Source organism: Pan paniscus, chromosome 14 (genome assembly GCF_029289425.2).
Source record: "Pan paniscus chromosome 14, NHGRI_mPanPan1-v2.0_pri, whole genome shotgun sequence".
Lineage (NCBI taxonomy): Eukaryota > Metazoa > Chordata > Mammalia > Primates > Hominidae > Pan > Pan paniscus.
In genome coordinates this window covers 110,327,775-110,340,328 of record NC_073263.2, presented here as the reverse complement: position 1 = coordinate 110,340,328, position 12,554 = coordinate 110,327,775, and the positions used below count along the sequence as shown (strand labels likewise).

Genomic DNA, 12,554 nt, shown 5'->3' with positions numbered 1-12,554 from the left:
GAAATTCAACAGGATTTGGAGGAAGGCAGTCTAGGGGCAAATAACCCAGTATGGATGAGGTTAAAAAAAAAAAAAAAAAAAAAGAGGAAATTCAACAGGATTTGGAGGAAGGCAGTCTAGGGGCAAATAACCCAGTATGGATAAGTTACACACACACACACACACACACACACACACACAAAGGAGGAAATTAAAAAAAAAAAAGACTGTGTGTTAGATGGGCACAGTGGCTCATGCCTGTAATCCCAGCACTTTGGGAGGCAGAGGCAGGCAGATCACCTGAGGTCAGGAGTTCTAGACCAGCCTGACTAACGTGGTGAAACCCTGTCTCTACTAAAAATACAAAAATTAGCTGGGCGTGGTGGCGGGCACCTATAATCCCAGCTACTTGGAAGGCTCAGGCAGGAGAATCGCTTGAACCCGGGAGGCGGAGGTTGCAGTGAGCTGAGATGGCACCATTGTACTCCAGTCTGGGCGACAGAGTAAGACGTCATCTCAGAAAAAAAACAAAACAAAAACAAAAAAACAGAAAACAACTTCGTGTTGACCGGAATGACCAGATTAGGAAAGGGTGATCTTGTGACACATACTTTACTTCGCTTCCCAAGGCTTCCACCCATGCCATGCCTGGACAGTCCTGTGTAGTTTTGCCCTCCTTTTGTTATTCTGCCAAGTGTTTCTTAAATAGTGAAGTCTACCAGGCCCTTTCCCTTTCCCTGGCTGCAGATCTGTGTGCTCATGTACACATGTGCTTGTGTCTCTGTGGACTACAGGAAGAAAGTTTTAGCGGATCTTAGAAACCTGCTGTGGTGCCCCCAAAAGAGCACTGGATACAAAATAAAAGAAACATTTGTGATTCTAGACAATTTGCTTAACTTTTTCTCGTCAAGACAGGCTCGCACTTTATAGTCCATGATGGAGTGCAGTGATGACGTCCTAGCTCACCGCAGCCTCCAACTTCTCAACTCAAGCAATCCTCCCACCTCAGTCTCTTGAGTTGGTGGGACCACCGGTGTGTGCCACCAGGCCCTGCGCCACCAAACCCTGCTACGTTTTAAATATTTTGTAGAGATGGGGTTTTGCTATGTTGCCGGGCTGGTCTTGAACTGCTGGCCTCAAGCAATCCTCCCACCTTGGCCTCTAGTGCTGGGATCATTGGAGTAAGCCACCACTCCCAGCCTGCTTAACTTTCTTGAGTTTAAGTTTGGTCAGCTTGAAATTCAGTTTGAAACTTGAGTTTTAGTTATGTAGTGAAAGCAGAAAATAACCTGCTCACAGTGACATTTTGAGGATTTAGATAGTGCAGGTGAACGCATTTCTAAGCTTTGAAATGTTAACCAACATAACACATTATTTTGCATTATTATTTTCTAAAATAATCTACATTTACATAGAAAAGTATAAAGTCCTGTGGATATGTTGAGTGGAACTACATGAATTTAGAACAGATCCGTGCAGGGAGTAGAAGACTACTGCTCTGGCAAAACTGGAGTATGCAATTCCAGTCAGTCACATACAGTCAGTCTATATAATAATGACAGTACAAATAATACATCCATCTCCTGTCATCTTCCTAACAACCATACAAGGCCAGTCCTATGTACCCATTTTACACATGAGGCTCAGTAAGGCTATGGGACTTCCATAGAGCTCCAGAGCTGCAGACCTGAACCACAGCAAAGCTGCACGCCTCTTTCCCGCTATCTCTCTACTCCAGGCTATCATAACCTCACCAAACGGAATAAAGACTTGACTTCAATTTCAACCTTAAACTTAATTTAAATAAAAATGTCTGAAGGGAGAAAGGGAGGAGAGAGGGAAAATAAGAAGTTAGGAAACCAAGAAAAGAATGAAAAAACCCAGGAGGTCGGGGAAGGATGGGATGGGAAAGGAAACCAGGAGGGAAAGGGAAGAGAAGGAAGTCTTGCACATTATAATCAATTTAAGAAACATTCTGTGTTCTCAGAGATATTATAAAAACAAATGTTAATTTTAGGGGTTCTCGGAAATTAAAAAAAATAAAATGTCAAATCAAGCCTTTAGTATTCATTTACACAGTTACCATTTGATAAGACCTACACTTTATAAAAATCTGGAGAGAGAGATGCAAAGTAGTTTTTATTTTAATTTTTAAAAATTTTCCACATGATGTATTTATCTCTAAAATGTTAATTAGAGCTTTATGGCTTTGAAAAGTGTTTTGGAAAGCTTTCCTATGAAATGTGAATATATAATCCATTCAGTTTACCACACTGCTCTTCCCTGGGGAGAACCATCCAGCTAGCACCTCGTGGGCAAGAACATATGAGAACATGATGGATACCATGCGGCATATTACTGGGTGAATATTAGGACATAAATACACAGGAGCATAAAGCCTGTGTAGCCGCCATTTCCTCTCTAATAATGCACAAATAGAGCATGGTTACAATTACTTTTTATGTCTAGGATACAATTATAAAAAGTCTACATCAAAACAGGAAAGTTATCCTGTGAAGATTACACTTGATATTTTTATGTCGTGAATGTCTTATATTTGAAGAATACTTTATGTCTTTTAGAAACATCTTATTAAATTACCACTTAAAAAGCAATCAATCTGCTAATCAGAAATTGTTTTAACTCCACAGAGGGAGAAATCTCAGTACCTTGATGAAATGGTTGACCTAGTTTGCTCTTCTTTAATTAAATAAATGATTATCATTGTACTTACTACTGCTAAACTCAAACACCTAATTAATACAGCTTGAAAGCAAATTAATAGAAATGTACAATAATTTCACATATATACATTGACTAAAAGTCATGCCATATCAATAATTGCATTCAAAAGTTTTTGAATGTTAGTTAATTTGAACAGTAGGAAATCAATTAGCCTGAGATTTCCCACACATTTATATAAATGAATTAAGAAAAAATACTTCAAAACAATGCCAGTAGAAACAAAAATACATTTTAAAGTTATCTTTAATTTCTCTAGGTTATGTAATAAATAACATTAATATTCCCATTCTTAATAACAAATTAAAATATGAGGAAAATAACTCCATAAGTTTAAAAATAGTGTTCAATTGTCAGTCATACTCAATTTCTTTGCTCACATAACTATTCTAATAGAATCCTACAATGTAATATTTTAATCAATAAACAAGTTATTAAAAATAAAAGATTTCCCTCCCCAAAGGATATATGTATATACACACATGTATGTGTGTATATATATATATACACACATGTATGTGTGTATATATATATATACATGTATATATATACAATGATATTATTTTGTAAAAGCTAAAAGTGAGCAGTAATGGGTTTATATATAACAAGAGAAAGCACCCATAAGACTTTATTCAAAGTGGCTTCCCATGAAAACAAGTAGGAAACAGAACTCATTCTTGAGTTTCAACTGTTGTAAAATAACTCAGAAATTTGTTTCCTCAACACTCACTGCAAACTAATTTGAGTCTTAAATATCTGTAATGAAAACAAAAACCAAGCTTTTAAATTATTAAATTTATGGGCATAAGTGTTAAAATGTATGAGGAGTAAGAGGGTGCTAGACACTAGTTAATTAATAGTCATTTTTCCTCTATACAGGATACTAATTACAGGATAGTATTAAATCATAACCGGAAACGGAAAGTTATGCCAGACATTAAAGTACACAAATTATATGGCTCAGAAACACTTGGAATATCAACAGAAGTTAATAGGATCCTTAAGAAAGTTAAGAATATTTTGCCAGGTGTGGTGGCTCACACCTATAATCCAAGCACTTTGGAAGGCTGAGGTGGGAGGATCACCTGATCCCAGGAACTCAAGATCAACCTGGGCAACATAGTGAGACCCTATCTCTTAAAAAAAAAATGGCGGAGCATGGTGGCACACACCCTAGTCCTAGCTCTCTGAAGCTGAGGCAGAAGCATCACTAGAGCCTGTGAGGTTGAGGCTGCAATGAGCCATGATTGTGACACTGCACTACAGCCTGAGTGACACAGCAATCTTCTGTCTCAAAAAATATATACATATTTTCTCTTAAATTTTACCTAACCTTTGATTTGTCTAGTACTGTGGACTAATTGTATTTCTCCAAATTCATATGTGGAAGCCCCCATCCCTAATGCAACTGTATTTGGAGATAGAGCCTATAAGGAAGTGATTTAGGTTAAATGAAATCATAAGGGTGGGATCCTGAGCCTACAAGATTGCTCCAGAGAGTGCCCTCTCCCTGCTCCTCCCTGCCTCTCCCTCCTTCCCATTCTCCCTGCCTCCTGCTGTCCGCCCTGCAAGGACACAGCAGTGGGAAGGCGCCCTGCACCTTCAGTCAACCTGCACCTTGACCTTGGACCCTCAGAATCCAGATGTCTCCATGACTGTGAGAAATGCATTTCTGTTGTCCAAGCCACCCAGACTGTGGTGTTTTGTCATGGCAGCTTGAGCAGATGAATACACCTGCTAAAATTTAAAAGTGTTTCAGATGTTTTGTTTATCTGCTTTAGTTACTTGAAATAACAAAAATTAATAAAATTGAAATTAAATTTTAAGAAGAAGATCTTTAGAAAACCTGGCTAAAATATCTATAAAATATTAAAAATTAGACACACTGAAGAAAGCTATTTTCAAGGATGCAAGTTATTCTGCCACTTATAAAACAGAAATATACAAAATCATTTATTTCTGTGGCCATAATAAAATACATTAATTGCCATAACTCCAAGCTTGTTCCCCTCTCCCCCTTCAAATCCAAAATTACCTCCCATGACTTAGGCACCAGAGAAGTACACATATGCACACACACACACGCAACATAAACACACAGACACGCACAGATACACATGCAATGCATGACCACAGTTACTTTTAAGAATAAATGATTCAGTGACTGGTTTGCCCTTCTTGTTCATAAATATTTGGGTCACTGAAATAAGCCAAGAAAACACAGAATACATAAAAATCAAAATAATGACAAATGACTCAACTGGAAATATTCAAGAACTAATGCGCTGACTGAGCTTACATTCCTGGTATATAAGTCAAAACCAAAATTCAAATTGTAAAGCACAATAGCAATTATGTTTGTTGATCAGCAGAATGCACTAATTGTTTATGAAAACTGCACGCAAAATATTAATCTATGCATTAATTGTCTTTGAATGCAAATTAGTGCACATTTGTTTTTGAAATATGTTGGATTTTAATACATTACTTGATATGAAAAAGTACTGGTAGACACACAGTGAAGGCGGGATTACCTGCTCGGGTTTGGTGGAACCACTCATCGTGGGGTTTTCAGGGATGCTGTCCTGAGACTGCTGCTTACATAGACCTTTTGTTGCATCTTTGAACATAATGTCTTTTTCCAACAAACTGTCTTGCTTGGCAATTGGTAACACCAGGGGGCTGCTACAGGAAAAAAAATCAATACAATTAGTCTCTTTCTAATGTTTTATCAGTCGAAAATGACCAATACAGGATAGTTGGACTATGAGTGTGGTTTTATTCAGATAAGAAATATTTCTTATAAACTGCAGGAAAAAAATTAGTAAGAAATCTGTGAACTTTTAAAAAATTAATTCCAAACTTTATTCAATTTTAATTTTAAAAGAAAAAAAATATACTTATTTGAACTCCAGAAGAAAATGTTTACACATGTATATCTGACTATAATAGATGAATCAATAAACAACTTAAGAGCCGGGATTGAAATGCATGGCTGAACTAGACAGGATTTAACATGTAAATGCAAAAATGGATTGCAAACAACTGAATAAAGGCATAATTGTATAATTAGTTTAAAAATTACTCATTTAGGATTTAAAATACAAAATCATGGGCAAAATTTCAAGTTTGCAATGGAATAATAATATGAGAATTAAAAATAATAATATCTTTAAGGACTGCAATATTACAAGCAGAGTAACTTTTGTTAATTCTATACAGCTCAAACAAAGCCAAAAAATAAAAGATACTTAACTTTTTATTCTTCTATTGACTTTATTCCCAAAATACAGCCATTATTTTATAATGTTCATTAAAAATAAATAGAAAATAAATGATAAATGTTGCATTGTATCACTAAGATTTAAAAATGTGCCTCCTGAATTGTTACCTTATAAGCAGAAATGCACGTGTATTTAATCACGTGCAATCTATGTAAACATAATTATTTCATGTAGTCTACCATAGTCACTGTGATTCTAATAAGAGCTAAGTGCAATTTTTTTTTTTTGCCTCTTTTAAACTTCTATTTATTTGAGGTCTAGTTTACATACAGTAAAATTCACCCTTTGTTGTTTAGTTCAGTGAGATTGGACTGATATACATAGTTGCATAGGCAAAATAACCAGCAATGTATAGAATACTTTCTCACCTCCAAGAGACCCTTTGTGCTCCTTGGAGTCAATTATTATTAGATGTGTTAGTGGCTTCTCACAGTGTGATTTTTATTTGAATTTCATTTTCTTATTTTAAAATACTTATTAAATAAAAATGGAATATATTTAAGGTGTATAATGTGATTTGATATACATTTTGTAAAGGCAACTACAATTATATTCATTAACATGTCACACTAGATCTCCAAAATTTGCTCATCTTACGACTTCAAGTGTGTGCTCTGTGACTGACACCTTCCCTTGCTCCCACTCTCCAACAACTGGCAGCCACCGTTCTACTCTCTGCTTCTGTGATTTTCAGGTTTTTAAGAGTCCACACATAAGCAAGATCATGTAATATTTGTCTGTCTGTGTCTGGCTTACTTCACTTGGCCTAATGTCTTCCATGTTGATCCACTGCAAATGATAGAATTTCTTTTTATTTTTTGGTAGCTGAATAATATTCTGTAGATATGTACCACAATTTCTTTACCCTTTCATCTGTTCATGGGCCTTAGATTGTTTCCATATTATCACTATCGTGAATAATGCTGAAATGAACATGGGACAGTACATACCTCTTTGAGATCTTGATTTCATTTCTTTTGAATAAAATATCCAGAATTGCAATACTGGATCATGTGGTAGTTCTATTTTTTAATTTTTTGACGAAACTCCGTACCTGTTTCCGTAGCGACTATACCACTTTGCATCCCCACAAACAGTGTTCAAGGGGCCCCTTTTCTACACACCCTCACCAACACTAGTTATCTCTTGTCTTTTTGATAATTGTCATCCTTACAGGTGTGAGGTGGTATTTTGTTGTGCTTTAAATTTAAATTTCTCTGATGTTGAGTACCTTTTCATATACCTGTTGGACAAAATTGTATATCTTCTTTGGAAAAATGTCTATTCAGGTTCTGTGCTCATATTAAAAACTTAGAGGTTTTTTTTTACAGTGAGCTGTGTGAGTTCATTACATACTTTAGATATTTACCCCTTATCATATATATTTGCACATACATATGCACATATATGTATATATACCTAAGTATATGGTTTGCAATTATTTTCTCCCATTCAACATGCTACTTTTTCATTTTGTTGATTTTATTGTTTTCTTTGCTGTGCAGAAGCCTTATAGTCTGATGTAACTGACTTATTTTTTCTTTTGTCATCTGTGCTTTTTTCTTCTGGTGTCATATCCATAAAACTCACTGCCACAAAAGTTGTTGAGGAGCTTCTTGATTTTCTTTTGAGGTTTATGGTTTTTATATTTAAGTCTTTCACCCATTTTGACTTAATTTTTCTACATGGTGTAAGAAAAGGGTCCAATTTCATTCTTTTGTATGTGAATATCCAGTTTTCCTAGTACCAATTATTAAAGTAACTTTCTTTTCCCTATTGCATCTTGGCAGTCCTGTCAAAGATCAGTTGACAATATACGCTTGGGTTTATTTCTGCACTTTCCATTCTGTTCCAATGGTCTATGTGTCTGTTTTATTGCCACTATCATACTATTTTGATTACTATAGCTTTGTAATATAGTTTGAAATCAGGGGATGTGATGCTTTCAACTTTGCTCCTTCTGAAATAAATAGCTTTTGCTATTTAGAGTTTTTGTAGTTCCATACAAAGTTTCTCTTCTTTGGTAAAATGTGGGCTCAAATCTTTTGACTATTTATATTGGTTTCTTTGTTTTCAGATTATTGACTTTATATATTCTGTATCCAACTCATTTATCAGATAAGCTCTTGGCAAATATTCGCTCCCACTCAGCATCTTTGTAGTTTTATTTGCATAATTGTGTTTCAAAGAAAAAAAATTCTCTTACAGTTTGTGCTTCTGTGACTTATCTAAGTTCCTTTCATAACCCAATGTTACCAAAAGTTTCTCCTGGGTTTTACTCTAGGATTTGTACAATTTTAAGCTTTACACTTTGATCTACGATCCATTGTGAGTTGCTTTTTGTATACAGTGCTGTATATGAGTTGAAGTACATTATTTTCTCATACGGATGTCCAAATGTTCAGCATTGTTTTTTAAAAAATGACTTTCACTTTCATTTAGTGGGACATATTTGTGAAAAATCAATTGACCATATCTGTGTGGGTTTACTTTGGGACTCTCCAGTGTGTTTCATTGATATAATCATTCATTATCATTCATTGATGTAATCATTCATTCTTAAATCAACACTACACTGTCTTGATTCATGTATCTCCTCATTTAGCCTTGAAACCAGTCATGTGAGTCATCCAACTTTGTTTCCACTTTGAAAATTATCTGGCAATTAGAGATCTTTAGCATTTTCATATACATTTTGAATTTGTTTGTGAATTTTTACAAAAATATCTGTTGTGATGTTGTGATTTTGATTAGCATTGCATTCAATTGATAAATCAGTTTGGTGAGAATTGAAATACTGACAATCTCAACTTGTGTCATGCATGAAAACAAGTACCTTTATTTTGATCTTTGTCAATTTCCTTCATCAATATGTTTTAGCTTTCAGAATGAAAATCTTCCAAATAATTTTTAGATTTATTCTGTTTTATGGTTTTAAGAATGTATTTTAAAATGCCGAGGCTGACTGTAGAAGGATTGCTTAAGTCTAGGAGATTGAGACCAGCCTGGGCAACATAGTGAGCCCCTTCTCTACAAAAAGTAAAAAGTTAGCCAGCTGTGGTGGTGCATGCCTGTAGTCCCAGCTACTCAGGAGGCTGAGGTGGGAGGATCACTTGGGCCCATGAGGTCGAGGCTGCAGTGAACTGTGATTACATCAGTACGCTCTAGCCTGAGTGACAGAGTGATACCTGGTCTCAAAAAATAATGAAACAAATGAATAAATAAGAATAAAATTCCAATTTCCATTTATTGAATTTTAGTATATAAATACACAAATGATTTTGTATATTAACCTTGACATAGCAAGAAGAGAGTAAGCTGAAGGGTTGCTTTCAGTAACCACCACAGTCTCACCACTTTGCAGCCCATCTCTATGCCCTGCCTTCCAACTGAACCATAGAACCTAGGAAAGCATGAATAAAAAAAGACTACCAAATAGGTCAGGCCTGATGGAAAGTCGGGAATATTAAGAAATAAATTTACAGAAATGCAAGGTGAGTTTTCCTTAGTTTGAACTCTGGATAATGATGTTTTATAGTGTTTTAGCCAATGAAAATACTTGCAAGTAGGTGAGGGGACAGAGGATCATATATTAATATGAGATAGCATGGTACAGTACAGATGTATGGGCATGCATTTTCAAGTCAGTAAAACTACCATGTTTGATGTCTGGTTCTACCACTTTGGGTGAGTTATGTAGCCATTCTGCAAAACCAAATTGCAAAAGGACTATAGTGAAGGATTAATAACATAATGCACATAAAGAGATTAGCATCATGACTATGGCCATAAGCAGGGAATAAATCAGCTGCTGTTTTTATGTGTCTAGAACTGTCATGCTTCTGAGATTTCACCCGACTTACAATCTAATAAGTTAGCTTGTTACTATTCCATGGTTAGTTGCAGAAGACAAGAGTTCCCTGGAGGAGAGATAAAATACTTTATTACTCGTGGAAGACACAGAGCTTTATGTTTATAACAGTTCTCCTTTATCTTCTGTTCCATGTAGTGAGGAGGAGGAAGTAGGAAGAACACAAAACAGTTGGATCTTAATGGATGCCAACACTAGAGAAAGTGCTGTTACAGGAAAGAAAGCCAGCTAGATATCAAGTATCTTTTGAGCAAGCAACAAACATTGTATCAAGGAGCAAATAAGTCAGTCCCCTCCTTTTGGGAGTGAATGATATGATTCTTTAAATTTACTCAGTTGTCTATGTAGCTATCTACATATGCCTTGCAGTCTGACAAACTGAGCAAGAATGTGAAGGATGCTCATGGACCAAGGTAGACTGTTCTTCTCAATAGTATAGTTATTAATTGAAAAAAAAATTACTATGAAAAGAAAAGGCTTATAATGCTCATAAAAATTTCATAGCCAGATCTGCTTGATACTGCTGTGATTTGAATATTTGTCCCCAGTGTGGCAGTATTGAGAGGTGGAACTTTTAGGAGGCGATTAGGTAACGAGGCCTTTGCCCCCATGAATAAATTAATCCATTCATGGATTAATAGATTATTGGGTTAATGGATTAATGGGAGTGGGACTGATGGCTTTATAAGAAGAGGAAGAGGGGCCTGAGCTAGCACTCTCAGCCCCTCATCATGAGATATGCTGTGCCACCTCGGGACTCTGCAGAGAGTCCCCTCAGCAAGGAGGCATTCATGAGATGTCATCCCTCAACCTTGGACTTCTCAGCCTCCAGAACCATAAGAAATACCTTTCATTTCTTATAAATTATCCAGTTTTAGGTATCCTGTTATAGGTAACAAAAAATGAACTAAGACAAATACCATCAAATGATAAAATATTACTTCCAAAGAGACCTTCTTCCTTCCACAAGCACCACTGGGACAATGCCTGTCTGCTCTAACTTCATTCACCATTCATAGAGTTCCCAAGAATATGTTCTACGCTTCTTTGAAATAAAACCCCTTCACATATTTTAAAATAGTTGTTATGGTGCGTGTGTGTGTGTGTGTGTGCATTTGTGTGTGTGTGTATATATATATAGTGTATATATATAGTGTGCATGTATATGTATAGTGTGTGTGTGTGTGTGTGTATATATATATATATATTTTTTTTTTTGAGACAGTCTCACTCTGTCACCCAGGCTGGAGTGCAGTGGTGTGATCTTGGCTCACTGCAACCTCTGCCTCCCAGGTTCAAGTGATTCTCCTGCCTCAGCCTCCTGAATAGCTGGGACTACAGGCATGAACCACCATGCCAAGCTTTTTTTTTTTTAATTTTTACTAGAGACAGGGTTTCATTATGAAATTCTGAGGCCAGGCTGGTCTCAAACTCCTGTCCTCAAGTGATCGACCTGCCTTGGCCTCCCAAAGTGCTGGGATTACAGGCGTAAGCCACCGTTCGTGGCCTTTCCTTATTTTTTCTATAATTTGAGTGAACTATCTGCAAAATGTTATATTAATTATATGACATTTAACATGTGATAGTCTTCTGTTCTAAACACGCTGCATGTATTAAATTTTTTTTCATTTTCACAACATTATAAAGTGTTCATTATTTTATAATGTCTGTTTGTTTTATGAATGAGTAAACTGAGGGCACAGAGGAGAAGAACTTGCTCTGGACACACAGCAGGTGCTACTGGAGCTGAGGTTTGAATCTCTCAGCTCTAAGCTCTAGAACCTGTGTGCTTACCCATGTGCCACACTGTCTACATCTACTCTCATATAAAAATATTTTCTGTATTTTTCTTCATCTATCAATCATATTTTTTCTTCTTCATCAGAGAGTTTTATAAACTAAAGAGAGGGTTTGCATATACCAAATTTTTTGAGTCTAGGGTGATTAATAAAAGAGTAGATTGGTCAAGGTACAAACAAAGAAGATAGTTTATGAAATACAAAAAAAATCACCAAGTAGAAAGATTTCTTTAGAATAAATACTTTTCTTTAGAAGCAGTACTGAGTTTAGTAAAATAGTTGAAATATTCCTTTCATATCTCAAATCTAATTGCAGTATCACTGGCAGACTCCATGAGAGCTATAGTTGGAAAAAAGATTGGCTTAAGACTATGGAGACATCATTTTAAATCAGATTTAAATCAGATTTTACCTCGAGTTGGTTCAAGTTGGCTACCACCTGAACCTTTAAGCCCTTTGAAATCTCTGGGTCACAGTTTCACCTTTGCAAAATGCAAGAGTTAAACTAGGTAATATCTAAGTATATATCAAGCCCTACAGTTTTGTATTCTTAATAAATAATCTCTCATAGAACTTTTCACCTGCATCTCAAAAATAAGTCACTAACTCACTCAATTATATCATAGCTTATATAAGATATACCACTAACAATAATCGCAAATAAATAGTCACAAAGACTCTCTGTATTAGTCCATTTGCATGCTGCTATAAGGACACACTTGAGACTGAGTATTTATAAAGGAAAGAGGTTTAATTCACTCACAGTTCCACATGGCTGGGGAGGCCTCAGGAAACTTACAATCATGGCAGAAGGTACCTCTTCACAGGGTGGCAGGAGGAAGAACGAGTGCCAACCGGGGAAAAGCCAGATGCTTATAA

At 35.9% G+C, this 12,554-nt stretch overlaps 1 protein-coding gene across 1 annotated transcript in view; it reads right to left on the bottom strand.

Moving 5' to 3' along the window:
* The window catches only part of MYO16 (myosin XVI), a 585,697-nt gene that overhangs the window by 357,852 nt on the left and 215,291 nt on the right, over nt 1–12,554 (bottom strand). Inside the window, exon 10 of the mRNA XM_024925327.4 lies at nt 5,256–5,406. Within this exon, the coding sequence (XP_024781095.2) occupies nt 5,256–5,406 (151 nt within the window). The remainder of the gene's footprint in view (nt 1–5,255; nt 5,407–12,554) is intronic.